The sequence below is a fragment of the Gopherus evgoodei genome, chromosome 10, assembly GCF_007399415.2.
Source record: "Gopherus evgoodei ecotype Sinaloan lineage chromosome 10, rGopEvg1_v1.p, whole genome shotgun sequence".
NCBI classification, from domain to species: Eukaryota; Metazoa; Chordata; order Testudines; family Testudinidae; genus Gopherus; species Gopherus evgoodei.
The window spans coordinates 11,881,299-11,897,588 of NC_044331.1; the positions used below are offsets into that span (position 1 = coordinate 11,881,299).

The 16,290-nt window shown below is 39.4% G+C and overlaps 1 protein-coding gene across 1 annotated transcript in view; it reads right to left on the reverse strand.

Annotated features, from left to right (window-relative positions):
* The window catches only part of MCTP2 (multiple C2 and transmembrane domain containing 2), a 192,954-nt gene that overhangs the window by 75,301 nt on the left and 101,363 nt on the right, over positions 1 to 16,290 (reverse strand). Inside the window, 5 exon segments of the mRNA XM_030578796.1 lie at positions 3,164 to 3,257; positions 4,490 to 4,676; positions 13,488 to 13,563; positions 13,566 to 13,617; positions 15,668 to 15,832. Coding sequence (XP_030434656.1) covers positions 3,164 to 3,257; positions 4,490 to 4,676; positions 13,488 to 13,563; positions 13,566 to 13,617; positions 15,668 to 15,832 — 574 coding nt within the window.

Sequence of the window (16,290 nt, forward strand, 5' to 3'; positions counted from 1 at the left end):
TTGCAAAACAATTTGTCATTTGCCTCATGAATCAGGCTCAGGCTCAAAGCCTTGGTTATTTTGAATATAATGACAGACTAAGTAACCTTGCACTTAAACAGGATTTCATTCTGTACTGTGCACAAGGAACGTGTGTTTCAGACCCTTTATGAAAAGTCTTTCAATTGCAAAATCAAGATCCCCAGAATCTCTTTCAGTGTTCATTATCCCACAAATGCATACACTCCTGTTTAAGCATTTAGGGAAATGGGGCCAAACCCATTGCTTCTATAACTCCACTGGCCCTCACAAAAGATGAGCACGGCCAAGATCCAAATCTGTCCTTGGACAAAACTCCCTGTAACATGCTGTGTGTTTGTAGGTAGAATTAGTCCCATAGGTTATAAAGGCTTTTTTTTTTTTTTTTTTTTTAACTACAGTACATTTAGCCTTATTAAGTTTACTAATGAAGAGCAGCTAAAGTAACTAATAAACCAATACAGGCTTACATACTGTAGCAGCCCTTTCTCAGTTGGGTGAAAGGCCAGCTGAGAAAACTCAAGATCAAAGGCAAAGCTTCTGACCTATATAGTTCTATCCTGGTCATTACTGCACATGGACTTTTTAATATTTTTTAATGAAGATCTGCACATTAATCCTTTCAGTTCTTCAGTGCATTGCTAGTATATAAAAAAGTCCATTACCTGTTCCCGGGGAGAGGGTGGGAAGGGGCAGGGGGGCTACACTTATAAGTAATGCTATTTATTGGCTGAACTTTTGAAAATGTGGGGTAGTATCTTTTATAAGTCCTTACTTTGGAGAAATGCTGCTGATGTTACAATCAGAGATTGGCCTGAATAAGGGCCCCAGGTTGGGTTGACAGTGCTTTCTCTTTAACGCTCTGCCTTTCTGATGAGTCAAAAAGAACTAGAAAATAAAGTATATTACCATTACAATCAGACCTGTATCTGAAGTATGCACCATTAAAGATACTGGCTGTAGTTGATCGCATGTCTACCACGGATATTTTTTTTTAAAATGTCATCATTTGCCATTATTTCATCAGTCACCCCTCAGTGGTATCAGCTTGTAAGAAGTGCCCTGCAAAAATAACATAATGCCCAACATATCTGATCTCCTCAAAAGAGGGCAGAAGTTATTTTTCCTATTAAGAGAGAAACTACGATATTAAGTATATTCTGGATCAGATTCACTATTTAGCTGCAATAGGAACAACTGTTCACAGTTTTCCAGCACTGATAAACCTCCACTTAAAAGGGAGCATTGGCCCATATGTTCAGGTAGCCTAGACAAGTCCTTAAAATGGTATTAGGTAAATGTGGAACATTAAAGAATTTAAGGATTTCTATAATTCTATTATTTAGTTCATGAGCTCACAAGAAGTTGCTGAGAAACGGCACCGCCAGCAAACAGCAGTTGAATCATGGTCACTTTGTAGATACTTTTCCAAGACCTATTTTCCAGATTCATATTGAAAGAAGCAAGAGCAAAATAGTGCCCCAGCATTCTAAATCCTCCCAATTAAATCCCCGTAATGAGGGGCCAAATTTTCACCCCAGAAGAGAGCTATTTTTCATTTGCCCCAATCTAGCCTTCCATTGGTTAGCAAAATGTTGTCCAAAAAGTGATGAAGAAGGGTTCCCCTGATAACAACTGTGTCACAACTGTGTCCCCTGTGTCACAACTCACAAATGAACAAGTATCTCACCAAAGGGTACAGCCTGCAGTAAATCTGTTGTTAAAAATAAACAACATGGTCTAAAATATATATTTTAACTGCTGACAGGCCTCTCTCTCCAGTCCAGTATACTGATACTTAAGTGTGGTTTTTTTTGTGATTCCTAGATTACAGTGATCCTCTACTACCATGGAGTCAGCTGGTCAGTCAGCAAAGAGAAATGAATGGGGCTTCACCTTCAGAGAATAATTGCCTGTTAGCACTACCTGACAAGTATAATTCATATGTAACTAACATATGCAAGTAACATATGCAGTTCCTGCCTCGTAATAGCCAAGAACATATCCAGTGAGTTAATGGTTGTGATTGCGTCTGTTCTACAGCCATCAGGGTCAAGCCTGGCTCTCTCCAGCTGGTGTTGAATACACCTTGGACCTCTGTCCATTGGGGCTGATCACACTTCTTACGCCACATGTGGAACATGGTTACACCCGCCTATCAGCTGAAAATGGAGTGCAGTGTTTAACCCGGAGCATTTAACATAGCTCCTAAAGTGGCTGTGCTTCTGAATTAAAGATCACTGGCACCAATCACAATTTACAGCAATAATAGCGGATCACTTCACTTGTGCTGAAACTAGCCTATATTAGAGCCATGAAAGTAGGGGCTGGAGGGTGAAGTGGTGGGACAGAGAACTGCAAGAGAAAAGTAATGACATCTCACATCATGTTCTGTAGAACTTGGGGACGTAGAATGGTTAGATGTAAACTGCTCACAGGCTACAAAGAGACATACCATGTGACAATGGAAAAGTAATTTTCCTAGATATTCAGATGTGACCTAGGAAGACCTTGATGCCACAACAATTTAGCCACTTGAGTACCTCTGCTTCAGACAGGACTCTCAGGAAGCTTTCCATCTATGGTTGACAATGAGTCTGAACTGCACTTAAATGAGATGGTGTGCTCTGGTGGCCTAGGCACAGCACTAGGAATTCAATCCAGCAAACCCTTATCTTCGTGGGTAAGGTTTTGCAGAATAATAGTTACAGTTCCAGCAATAGAAACAGGTATCAGGGCCAGTACTGCACACAAACACCCCACAGTTCAACTCACAAGAACCCTAATTTATTTAAGTTATTGGGAAAAAGACAAAAATTACTGGACATGCCAGTCATAAATATGAAGGGAAAAGCTGTTCCCAGTGCAGTTAGCCCACAAAATCTGTTTACCACTTAAGTCCCACATAAGCCCTACATTAGGGACTTAAGTGATGCATAGGGCTTGTGGGACTCCAGTTCCCAGGCATGTATTTTACCTTTAAAGCTTTAACAAGTGGGTGATACACAAGTTTTACTTTGCCTTGCTAGACTCGTGGCACTGCCTTCTGAGTGATGGATTTACTAACATGCACTACACCTCAAAAACATGGCATCAAAATACATCAGAAAAGACCCAAAATAAAAAGAAGGAAGACACTTAATACCTGAAAAATCTGCTGCCAACAGGTCGACTGCCTTTAAAACTTTGACCTGTAAGAAGCCTATGTCCTTCATGTCCTGAAGGGAGTTCTTTATACACTGGAAAAAAAACAGTGAAGAGACTTTTTTAAAAATTTTTTTTTAAATATAATTCAGTGAGACAGATTTTGAAGGACGACCAGAAAACCTTAAATCTTAGGGCATATCTATACTTATGGCTAAATGAGCACTGCTTCGATCGATGCAACAGTGTCGCTTTAGTGGGACAAGTGAAGACCTGCTAAGCCAATGGCAGAGTGCTAGCCCATTGACTTCTGTACTCCAGCTCCCCAAGAAGCGTAAGGTAAGCAGATGAGAGAGTGTCTCCCATCGACACAGAGGCAGGAACACTGCTGTAAATCGATCCAAGTTATGTCAGCTTCAGTTACATAAGTTACATAACTGAAGTAGTGTAACTTAGGTCGACTTCTAGTTTTAGTGTAGACTAGCTCTTAATTTTGGTCCCTGTCCCCACTGCTCAGTGTTTCACTATCAGATACTCACTCACACAACTGTACCAACCCTCATCGCATTGCAACACACTTACACTGTTCATGCCAGAATGTAAACTGGCTGTTTATCATTTATTTTTATTCATATTTAATCTTCAGTGTACAGGAGTTAAATGATTAATTTAGGCAAGGAGATTAAAGGGAAACAACCACATATCTGAATACTAAAATAGCACTATTCCAAAACTAAGTATAAGATATATTTAGAGAGGCACCATGAGCCTATGGCTAGAGTACTGAAGTCAGAGTCAAGGATCTGGACACCATTCACAGCTCTACCAATGACTCAATCACTTAAACCCTCTGTGCCTCAGTTTCGCTGTCTATAAAATGGGAGTGATAATGTTTATTTATTCTGTGTAGCACTTTAATATCTCTGGTTTATTACAGAAAGTACTAAATATTATCATCAGGCTTTATCTTTCCAAAGTGAAGAGATCCGAGCACATTCCCACAATGAGAAAAGAATTCTAAATAATACTCTCTCTCCCCCTCTCTCTCTCTATGATTTTTTAACATTCATGGTCTCTCATTTCCTAAGATAATGTCTTAATGTAATTCAAGTTTTCAAAGGGAACTGCTAGTTTAAAAACTGCCACATGCAAACAGCCAAATTGCTAGAGGCTAACTGCTCTGTCTATTCAATTGTCACACTAAACATAATTATGGTGTGTGATACCTTTTTCCATTAGAAGCTGTGTTATTACGACTGGGACAGATCTTCTTTTGATGCAATTTTCAGTATTTTTTTAATAAAGTACAAACAAAACAAAAACTCACATAGCGCTGGGAAATCTGTTTCCTTTCACTGGGGTCTCCCAAGGGGCACACACACAGATCAGAAATAGAAACTCCTGAACAAGGGGTAACAGCAATTAGCATTAGCAGAGACCCCAGATGCTTCTCCACCGGCACTTCTAAAACATTGGTCTGCTTGCTAGGTAGCGCAGTAATATCCACTTTACACCTAGAATAATATTGTCATGGATTAATAATAAAGAGGATTACTTTAATGGGACAAATAAACCTTAACGCGTACACTTTTAAAAATAAGACTTTTTTTTTAACCCATCATTAAGGATGCAAATGAACGAAGTTTAGAAATCTAATTTACTTTTCACCATTTGTGCTGTTTGGTCAACCTGGGAGAAATGGGGGGGAGAGGATGTGTGGAGTGGAAAAGGAATGAGAAAAGCTAGTTAGTTTCATTTTGTTTCTTGTCAGTTTCATTTCTAGTTTCCATGCACTAGCACAGGGATTGAATGTTAGGACTGCAGCGTCTGTAGTGGTGAGGTTTTAAATCCAACTCTGCTCTCCTCCCCCACAAAACCCTAATGTCTTCTGATTTCTAAAATGGTAAAATTATTATAATTTGAGTGAAAATACAAAGTTGAAATGTTGTGTCTAAAATACCAGCTGCATTTAAGGCCCAGACTTCATTTTATGCTACATTGTACTGTATGCCCTGATCTCCTTTACAAACCTTACTAGCTCTAGGCTTTCAGTATTGTTATATTTCCCAGAGGGGCAGTGTGGCTTGCAGGTAACCTGCCAGCTCATAATGCACATGGTTATAGTCTTTGACACTTTTGGAAAAAAAACAAAAAAGAAAAAAGAAAGCACACCTTAATGAGAGACAACAAAACAAGAGACCAGGTTGGGGTAAGAAGAGAGAGTTTGCCGGAGAGCCTGAAAGCAAATGGTCAAATGTGACAAAGTCTATACACCTAGCGCAGCTAACTGCCTTCTATGTGGAAGTCCAGTAAATGGAGTGGAACTTTCAGGAAGCTCTATTGGTTTTGGCATTTAAAAATAAGCTGAACAAAAGATTCCAGTTTTTTTTAAAAAAAGCAAGGAAGGAGAAACTTTATTTCCATGGTATATGGGGAGTCACATTTCTCCAGCGGATGTGGGATGGATGATAGAGAGAGTTCTCACTCCACTTAATGCCTGCCGACAAGTTTTTATTTAAACAAAACTTGTTAAGGTGTTGTCTTAATAGGCAAAAATTCCACAGGGGTCCCCGAGGTGGGTTTCTTCTGGGTAAATGGTGCATGCACTGCTCCTGATTGATCCCATTCCAGTTGTAGAGCTGGAGCGGTTTGTACCCATCTGCTATAAATTGCATGCTTTCTGCTTTTTAAGAGCCTATTTTCTGTAAATGTTTGGAAAAACCTCTCAAAAAAAACGTTTAAATTAACACACACAAAAAATCTAACCTAAGAAGTAAAAGTTACTGGTGTGATGAAAGTGTAAGCCGCTCACTTGCTCTGCATTAGGAAGCGTTTATTTGTATAAGATTCTAACTACCGGAATCAATGGACATGCCTCTCACTCTCTGTGAACTCGAAGTAGTGCACAGTGTTAAACACACAACTAGTTGTAAGTTTATTCTTATTGATTGCATCCAAGTGCTAAGGAAGAGGAAACAAGGTAACCAAGAAAAGAGCACCAAAGTTCCAAGTACTACACAAAGGCAATTTCAACCCCATTTTCCAGTGCGAGAGCTTGCATTTAATGATGCTTGCTACACCTTCAGTCCTGCAAGGCGAGGAGGTGGGGAAGAAAATACAAAGACATTTTCCTCAAACTCTTATCACTTTAATCCAAGAGATCGATATCAACCTTTGCCATGTTTTCTGGTCGCTTCTCACAGTCTATCAACCTAACTATCCTAAATAAGTTCAGCTTCAGCTGTCATTCAATACTGGTAATTGTATGCAGAATGTTGCCAAATACACAAAGCAAAACTGAGAAAAACTCAGAAAATATTGGTTTTTCTCCGATCTCTTTTAGTGATCATAACTAGGTGTTATGTACAATAAGAGTAGGTGCGGGGGAGAGGGAAGAAGACAATTATTTGAGAGAAAGGAGTACATCTTACAAAGATACAACTTCATCAGAAATCTGTGTCATAAAAGTAGTTATATTTAACTCCAGTTTGTTTTGGTTAAGGCTGACTGTTTTCACCATTCAAAAAATTAATATCAACAAAAGGTCAAAGAGAAGATTGAGTGTAAGGGTGTGGGGAGGGACGCAGATCTGGAGAGGAAACAAGCAGGAGAAGGAGTGTAAGCATTGTTTCCTCAACTCATTTTTGATTTCCATAGAAAGTAACTGACTCAAAACATCTGTGTTCACTCAAGTTGCTGGTATGCCTTATCTATATGTGGTACAGTTTTTCCTTAGAAAATTGCAAACAGGCTCCACATCTATACTGGAAAAAGGCAAAACTCTTAGAGAATTAGTACACTTTAAATGAATCAAATGAATCAGATTATTTAATTGATAAGATGGCAAAAAACTGTCGTGAAAAATTAATCAAGAATTGAGTTTAACAGATGAATGTAGTAATTTCTACATCAGCAATCAGCTCTCGACTACTGCTACTATGGTCCAATTACTTTCATAGCACTTCCATTACACTCTGGAAACCATTTTTTCTCTCTTATTGTTACACAAATGAGTGGAACTTCGCTATTACTATTGATTTTACATGGAAGGAGTTCAGATACTACCGTGATGGGCAGTAGTATACAAGCCTAGGACGAAGCACCACATGAAGTAATACTAGGTAATTTAATCACTTGTTCAAAGTCAGCTCAAATGGAAAATAAATGACCTAAACCCCACACATTTATTTATGCTTTTAGGAGACCAAAACACCCCCTTGAGTTAAATTCCTAATATAACATTCCAGTGTAGTGGCAATCTCAGTTTTTCTACTCGCCTCCTTCCTCCAAATTTATATTTCCCCAGGTTCTTAGTTCAGTACTTGCCTCTAATCACCTCTCTGAAACCTACTGTCTAATCTCCCCCCCCCCCATATTAGTACACCTGTACATGTTAGGTAGAGATACAGATGTAACCTACCGGTCAGCATATGTTATGCATCCTCCCTCTGTTCCCTACCCACACAGAATCAGAGTTTGTTAGGACTCCAGCTTCAATTCCAGCTGTAGAAATTCACGTGTTTAGCTCTGCAGGTCACTGGTTCAACCCCTGGTATGTTGGCCAAGGTGGCCACACAAACATACACCCAGCACTGCACATTATATATACATTTTCTGGTTGTAATATATTTTAACGTGTATTAAAAGATTGCCCTGTTGGCCCATTTGCAGTCTGCATACTTGGCATCGTTCAGTTCCTTGCCCTTTTTTTGTTCCAATAATTTTGCAGTTTTATCATTTGAGTTCAGTGCTAATTGGAGGAGAGGGGTTGTTTGTTGGCGTTACTTTTACTCTACTGTTAGATTTTTATTCACTGCAATGATCTTAACCTCTTACTCACGACCACAATTTATATTAATATTTATACTGCAGGCAACTCAGCACTTGACTACATCATAGTCAATAGAAGAATAGGATTAAAAAGATGAGTCTTAATATCTGGATAGGGATTTCAAACTCCACAAAGGCCAGGAGTGTTTGGATATAGGGTTTTGGTGTCATCCTTCTATCGTTAGGTATTTTGACTCCGAACTCTTCTTATAGCGTGGTGGAGCTCAAATCCAGAGTTTTGGTCCGGCTCTCACAGCCTTACTACTCAGTACCTACTGCATTGCTGTATAATTGGATCGTTTCTTGGTGCAGAGATATTACTGATACTTGCCAGAGGCATCCTCATAAAGATGTCACACTTACTCTCTTATTTATGGCTTATAATGATCTTTCCTTAAGTCTAGCAATTTTCCTAAAACCTATTTCTAGAACTAAATTTGTGGTAAAATCAACATTTTACAGTCTCTCTCTCTCCAAGCGTATTCCTTAATGCGGAAACATTCTCTTTCGAATTTTGCATAAACAATTTTCATTCAGCCTAGGCAGATTCTGCAAACTTTAACATCTTCATTTATTAAACCCATCCAACATCGCTCTTTGCTTAAAGTTTGCCTTTTATCCTGATGGATTCAAAAACAGTGAACACTGTTACTAACAGTTCTATGCAGACTAAATAGAAGGATCATTTCACCCGAACTGAAATCAAGCCACTTTGGTGTTTTGTTGTGGCAACTGAACTATACAACACTTTAGATACAGTTTTCCTCCTCATTTTATATACTGATTGGAAATGAAGGGGAATTAGGCAGGCACAATCTAATAACCCAACATGTAATTTGACCAAGACCCTGAGATTATTTTACTACATATAGCACACTCCCCCCCCCGCTCCCTCCCCCCCCCGCAAAAAAGAATTTACCAAAGGGCTATTTTCTTGACAGAGTGACTAGTATGAGATTTGCTCTGATAGCTTGTTGATCAGCTCAGAAGTGGACAAAGGTCCTAAGCCCTAGCAATAACAACCTTTACATGGAAGGCATGGTATACTACTTAATGCACATTCCAATATCTACAGTTTCAGGACACAGAACAGCTCTGTACTGGCTCCATACTCAATGTTTGTATCTTATGAAAGGAAGATAAGAACTCCTCAGAAAGACAGGAGAGAAAATTAGAAGCACGCTATACCCCTACCCTTTGATGTTATGATAAGGCTACCATCTTACTGACTCCAGTGGAGCCACAGCACCTTCAGTCAAGAGCAGCAGTTTGCCTGAAATCCAATTACGTCTAGAAGAGGGGCCATGTAAAAATGACACTTTTTTAGGTGAAGGGAACTGTCCCCCGAGTTTAAATCTTGGCTCTGTGGAAATCAATGGAAGTTTTAGCACTAAATTCAGTGAGTTCAGGATTTCAACACATGTCTAGTCAGATCTGGCTGTTTCCATGTTAAAAAATTAAAGTAAAATGTGCTTTAACTCCTACAAGCATAGCACAGCCAATATGGCTCTCGGAGAGCAAAGGGGACAACCCAGGGTACAATTGTCTCCATAGAATCTTTTCTTTATTATAGGTGATGATACAAGTGCCAGGAAGAACACAGAATGGCATGTGAATCATTGAGACAAAACAAAAGTGCTATGTTTTGCAGAATTGCTTTTCAGATTACAGATACACATGAACTGTTCACAAAAAAAAAAAAAAAAAATCCTGAGTGTCAGGTGTTTCTACACTATGAGAACAAGGCTTGTATTATACATCCAGAAACAGTGCTCCCCTATATTTGGAACACCCTTTCTAGACTCTCAACTGTAAATGCTGTCTCTACATTTCCTGTACATTGTGTTGTGTACAGTATTTCCCTGTACTAGGGAAGACAAGATTTTTTTTTCTGTAAATAGTTAAAAAAAAACCTAAAAAAACCTTCTAGACCACACAGACCCTTTTTTTTAAATGCCAAAATCTTTTATAATGCCATTGTTTTGGAAAAATAACCAATTCACTGATGAATTCTTGCCACAAATGGTGAACTCCAGCTGCTGAAAAATTACTTAAGTCTTTTTTCCCTCTATGCTAAAAGAAAACCAAGAGGAATCCTTTCAACATTAAGTGAACTGAGGCCAGATAGGCCACAAATGCTAGTACATTTCCTAACTAGGAACAGAAAATATCAAAAGTAATGAGCACATATTCCTTGAAAGAAAGAGAGAAACAGATTCTGCAATCATTTGTCCATGTGATAAGCAAAAGTATTCAGCAAAAAGCATTTCCTGTTCTGGGAAACCACAACCTATTTGTACTGGCCAGAGGGCATCATTGCGTTGGTGAAGAGTTGCAAATTATTTGAATGCATGAAGCAGGTAAACTATCCCTACTAGTTCTTATCCAATGAATGCCCTCAAGCATGCTAAATTTAACACCAATTAAAGCCAGGGTCCCTGCCCCAAATAATGAAGTGTGCAGCAACTCTCCAAAAGGGCCACATTTTTTGGGTTCTAATGTACCCACTCTACACACACTCACATAGATATAATTTAAAAGCTTATTTATGTGTGTATGATGCAGAGCTGTCAGGTAGGTGCATAAGCCAGTAGGTGAGGTGACACAATGGTATGAGAAAGAGAGTCTTTTGCACAGTTCCAGAAACACTGCAACAGGACTATGACTACAGTTTTTACCATTTAAGGTAACTTTCCATGCCCTAATGTGGTGTTACAGGTCACTGCTACCACAGGACAATGTATTACAATCTTTTTATGGTTTCACATGGGCACGTTTTTTCCCCCCAGCAAATGATGAAGCCATTTAGCATGCGGCAAAATGGCAAATATCAACATTTGCAATATAGTGACTTGGAGAGGTGCACTGATTCTGATGGGACACCATAGCTTCCTCAACCCAGTCAACGAAATCTGACATCAAAACATCTGCTGACATGCCCAAGAAGACAAAATTTAAGTCTGGCAAGGGAGGGACAATCACAGCAACTATCAGTCCAGAAACTGTTTTCCATGGAGCCCTGTCTTTAGCAAGATGCAGAGATGATGTTTCAAAGGCAACTGTTCTTAGTAATCCAATAGGGCCTGTACCTATGTCCATCTTTCATGCCGATGGAACAATGAGAAGAACAGAGGGCATCAGCTGGAAGTTCAATGTGAAAGAATCCATGAGCTAATAGCATTCAACAAAGAAACCACAATGTACATCAGAGATGCCATGGCTGTCATACAAATGATGGCTTGCGATAAATTCCACACATACTATGAATTAGTTGCTGAGTATTTGAGGCAGGTCCTTAATGGATTTAATAAAGCTATCTCTGTAACTGAAGTCTTTGACAGTAACTCTGTGAAACTGTAAAAAGACAGTGCCAGTCAGGATCTAAGGCTGGATGCAAGCAATACCAGGTGATTGCTGGATGCTCTGTGCCTCCATGGAAAAAAGTTTCTGAACATGGCATCCAGCAAGCAGCCACTTGTCAAATTTCACTCTCAGGAGATGGTTCAAAATGCACCTGAGAGTATAGGAGCACATTCTACACAAATGTGCTTCTTGCTAGAGGCTTTTTCAATGAAGTAGCAACAAAGACCATCACCAGCAGAGGTGTTATAGAAGCCCAAGACTCATACATTACTCAAGAGGAAGCAGACACAAGGATGCTTCTGCATGCTGTATGCACCAATATGGCTTTTAGGGTTCATGGGGAGGGGTGTCAAAGGAATCTTAGTAATTAGATCAACTTATATAGTTATTTTGGTCCCTGCTGTTAACTATTTTCGAGAAATGGAACACACAGATAAGGGTGTCCTTTTCACTCCACGTTATCGGCACAATTGATAAGTGTCACTTCATGCCTGTACATACAATTTTTGATAGACTCATTACTGACTCTGCAACATATTTCCTGCTAGCCACAAATTAAAAGGTTGTGACTCTGTGTCATTCTTATTTGGTATTGGGGAAAAATCTGTTAAATGTCGTAACAAATACAGCTTATTGTTTCAGAGATCTTGCCAAATGGGAGATCATGATAGGCAAGCTACAACTTCTACAGCAATTAAGTTGTAGCAGTGCGAAGTGACCAGTGCAAGAAAAAAAACAGAAACCTAAACTGCTTGGGCCTCAATTCTAACCATCAAAAAACAACAAGTCACTGGCCAAACTCTCACCAGGCAAGGATAGTTTTGATGAGTATGTCAAAAAAGCATCTTGACAACAAAGATTTGGATGTCTTTGCATAAGGGTAAACCGATATTGGTTCACCATTGCAGCATGGGATAGAAAAATGTGGAAGACCAAGTATTTTCCGAATTCTTCAAGGTCCCAGTGGCATCCGAGCTTCTACAAAGACCTTATTTGCAACTGTACCAGAAGAAGACATGACATGAACGGGGTCTGTTTTAGAACAATCTTCCTGCATAGAATTCAATGAAGATTGTGGTAACCCACACACTGTTGACAGAGATCATAGTGATGAAGCATATGAGGATAATGATGTTGACTAGACATGTCACCCAGCGCTATACATTTCCAGTGATACCTGTATATATTTATTTATTAGATTTTGTTTGTTAACCTTGAGATGGTTGTTATGATGCTTGTGGTCATTAAACTAACAAATTAATACAATATTTCAGAGTGGTCATTTTAAACATGTTGATGGTGTCATTATTTATCCCTGTTTCTATGGTAATGGCACCACTTGATACCTCCACATCTTAAAGTAGACATAATATGTTTTCAAATGATGTATGACGTGTGTGTTTAGAGAGGGTACATTAAGTCAACCAAATCAGCAATGTCTGCGCTCACCTAAATTTATACGCTAAGAAACTGATCCTGAAATTGGATGTGCACAGGCAGACCCATGTGGGGTTTCACACAGCTACAAGTGTCTGTCTGTGTAGATCCAATTTCAGGATGAGGGACTGAGTAGTGACATAGCAAGGTCAAACAAAGGAAAGGCAATGAGGAGGAATGTATGACAAGGGTTAAAAAAGATAATGAGACCTCTAGTCTAATGCAAACAGGATGGAACTTGATGGGAGGGGAGAGGACAAAGAGACAGGACACACACTTCCCTATTATGAAAACTTAAAAAGATTCAAATACTAGATTCTCATCAGCAAAAGGTGATGCAGCCCCATCACTTGTGAAATTTAAAGTAAACTTAAGAGAATATTCATAGGGGAAAAAAATCCTGCATTGACCACAGGACAGACTCGATTACCCAACAGTCAGACTACATGAATTTGTGAAACAGAATGAAATTGTGTAGTTATGTCTCCAAGCTCTGCTCAACGTAAACCGAGGCATGTTCTGTTAGAACACAACACATATAGTCTTTATATTCCTCCCCTCACAGCAGCATCTGGGTGCTGTCAGAATACTGAAAGCGAAGTATATGCTACTCTGGACAGTACAGAGCAGTTACATTGTTAACATTTAATTTAAAAAAATACATCACACCATCATGCCACACTTTAAAAACTTACATTCCCAAAAGCTCCTCATGCTTTTTGTTATCCTCATCCCCAGACCTCAATGTCCACATATCCTTCCTGTCAGAGAATAGTGAAAATCAAACTGTTCCCTCCACTGAGGATTTGCACTCTTACACAGTGTCTAGAAAACATGCAGTTATAATATTTACTTTTCTTAAATGGCACTTATTTCCACAGTTATGTATACATCAATTTCATCTACAAGAGCAAGGCCAGATGTTTGAGCATCAGTACCAAGAGGAGCATCCCAGCAAGGCTCTGCAGCCTATCATGCAGATCCACATTTCTCTTAAAAGTGTTTTCTTCCCATAACGATAAATAGAAAAGCACAATGTGAATGTGTGGCAGGAGAAATGCTCATATGGGAAGTGGAACACACCCTCTACAGTTTAAATAGACCACAGGCCTGAATCAATGTCACTTATATTAGCATACATCAGGGGCAAGCCCTTGGAAATCAGTGAGGTTGAACAGGTTTGAATGAGATCAGAATCAGGTCCTAGGTTTTCGTTCTTTTATGTTAAAATAGAGGGACCTTAGCAGAGGTGGGAATGAGCAGTTAGGACCTCATCTTGCAATATATTATATACACAGTACTTTATGCATGACAAATAGTTCTTCTGATTCAGTGAGATTATTCATGTGCTATAATTTACTCAGGAACTGAATGTATGCAGGATGAGGACCTTATTATTGCAATACACAATATATTAGATCAGGGATCGGCAACCTTGGCACACGGCCCGCCAGGGTAAACCCCCTGGTGGGCCGGGCCGTTGTTTACCTGCTGCGTCCACAGGATCAGCCGATCGCACCTCCCAGTTGGCCGCAGTTCACTGCTCCAGGCCAATGGGGCTGCGGGAAGCGGCATGGCCAAGAGAATGTGCTGGCCGCCACTTCCCAAGTGCCACATTAGCTTCGGATGGCGAACCGCGGCCAGTGGGGAGCCGCAACCCGACCGAACCTGCGGATGCAGCAGATAGATAAACTAGCCCAGCCCGCCAGGGGGCTTACCCCCGGGGGGCTGCGTGCCAAAGGGTTGCCGATTCCTGTATTAGGATTATATTGGAAGGAATTACACCAGCAGTTCCTCTACATGTACATTGACCATTACAAGAGATTGGATTACCTGCAACACTACTATGGTCTGCCTCCTCTTGTCTGCTTTTGTGTGATGTGTGATTGACTAGGGTAAGTTAAATAATTCCCATAAAGGGATGTGAAACATTTCATTTTAATATTGATTATTGCATTAAAGGTAAACATAAAAGTGCATCTTAGAGGGAGATAAGGCATCTTAACCATAAAGATTAACTAATCTGTTTATTACTTTTTTAAAACTACTTTTCTAATGAAATAGTGTCATGTTCTGTTCCTCTTTGGTTAGAATTATTTATATATTTTTGAAAAACAGCCACAGGATAATCACATTTTGTGGAATATCTACAGTCAGATCATCAGGGCTTGTTTCTAGAGTTGTCAGGTCCTGAAACCCAGTCTAGAATATCTAGCTCATTTGTTTGCATTAAGAGGGTTTTGTTGTTAGCTGCATTTCCCCATCTTTAGAGTGAAAGGATGAAATGCCCACCCACTGGAACTCCATTCAACCTATGGACTCCAGGGAAGCTGCACGGGGTGCAAGTAAACATGAACTCTGGCCCAGCTCTATGAAGAACAGAATGAAGAACTAGCGCTGGGCAGCAATACTAGAAATTTCAAAGGTTCTCTTTTTTAATATTAAATATGTATATTCTTTAAAAGTCAATGAATGTTTTCAAAATGTCAATGCACAGTTTTTGGGTCTGCCCTATACAGCACACTTAACTTTACAAAATGACTTCTGTATTGGGAGAGAACAAAACCACGTGTTATGCATGAATCCTGTTTCATTTTATATTAGTGTTGCGCATCCATCACTGTGAAGTGTATATTTTTTATATAAACACACACACACCCCATATCTTCTATTTCCTATTCTGCAATTAAATGTCCATATGAGGAAAAGGGACATAAAAAAATCTAAACTCCTAGAACCTGATTTTGATCTCACTAACACTGCTATAAATCAGAAACAACTCCACTGAAGAAAGAGTTCCAATGGTGTAAAGAAAAAAAAAACAGACCGCTTATTTGCCCTACCTTGCACACTTATAGAAGCTGTTAATACTTACCTTGCTCTTATATTTTTGATCTCCCAGTTTTAACAAGACAAAAATCTGTGTCATGCTCCCTCCTGGGATATTCTTCCCTTCCAATAAAGTGATCGTCACAATTCCATTCCATATTTCGTTCTTTCGCATGGATTCAGACAGTCGCACATTTCGTATGAAACTTGACTGAAAAACAAGTTGACTTCATGAAGACACTATTGGATACATCGCTTAGGTTCTTATATGGCCTTCCTTATTCCAAGTGCCACAATCTCTACTGCATGTTCACATGACCTCTGGAGATGCAGAAGTACTATTATCCCTCTTTTTATAGATGGTGAGCTGAGACACAGACACACTAAGTGATTTGCCCAAGGTCACTCAGGATGTCTGGCAGGGATGGGAACTGACAATGAATCTCCCAATTTCCAGGCTGGTGCTCAAACCACCAGATCACCTTTCTTTCCCATTATGCACCTATAGCTCTTTGCTGGTAGTCTTTGGTGTATATGTTACCAGAATTTGAGCTTGTGTATCGAAAATACTGATGCCCACTTTAACATGATGACTTTTATCTGGTGGTTATATGGCAGTTCCAACATATCTATTAACTTTATGATTTCATCATGTAGCAGCACATAACA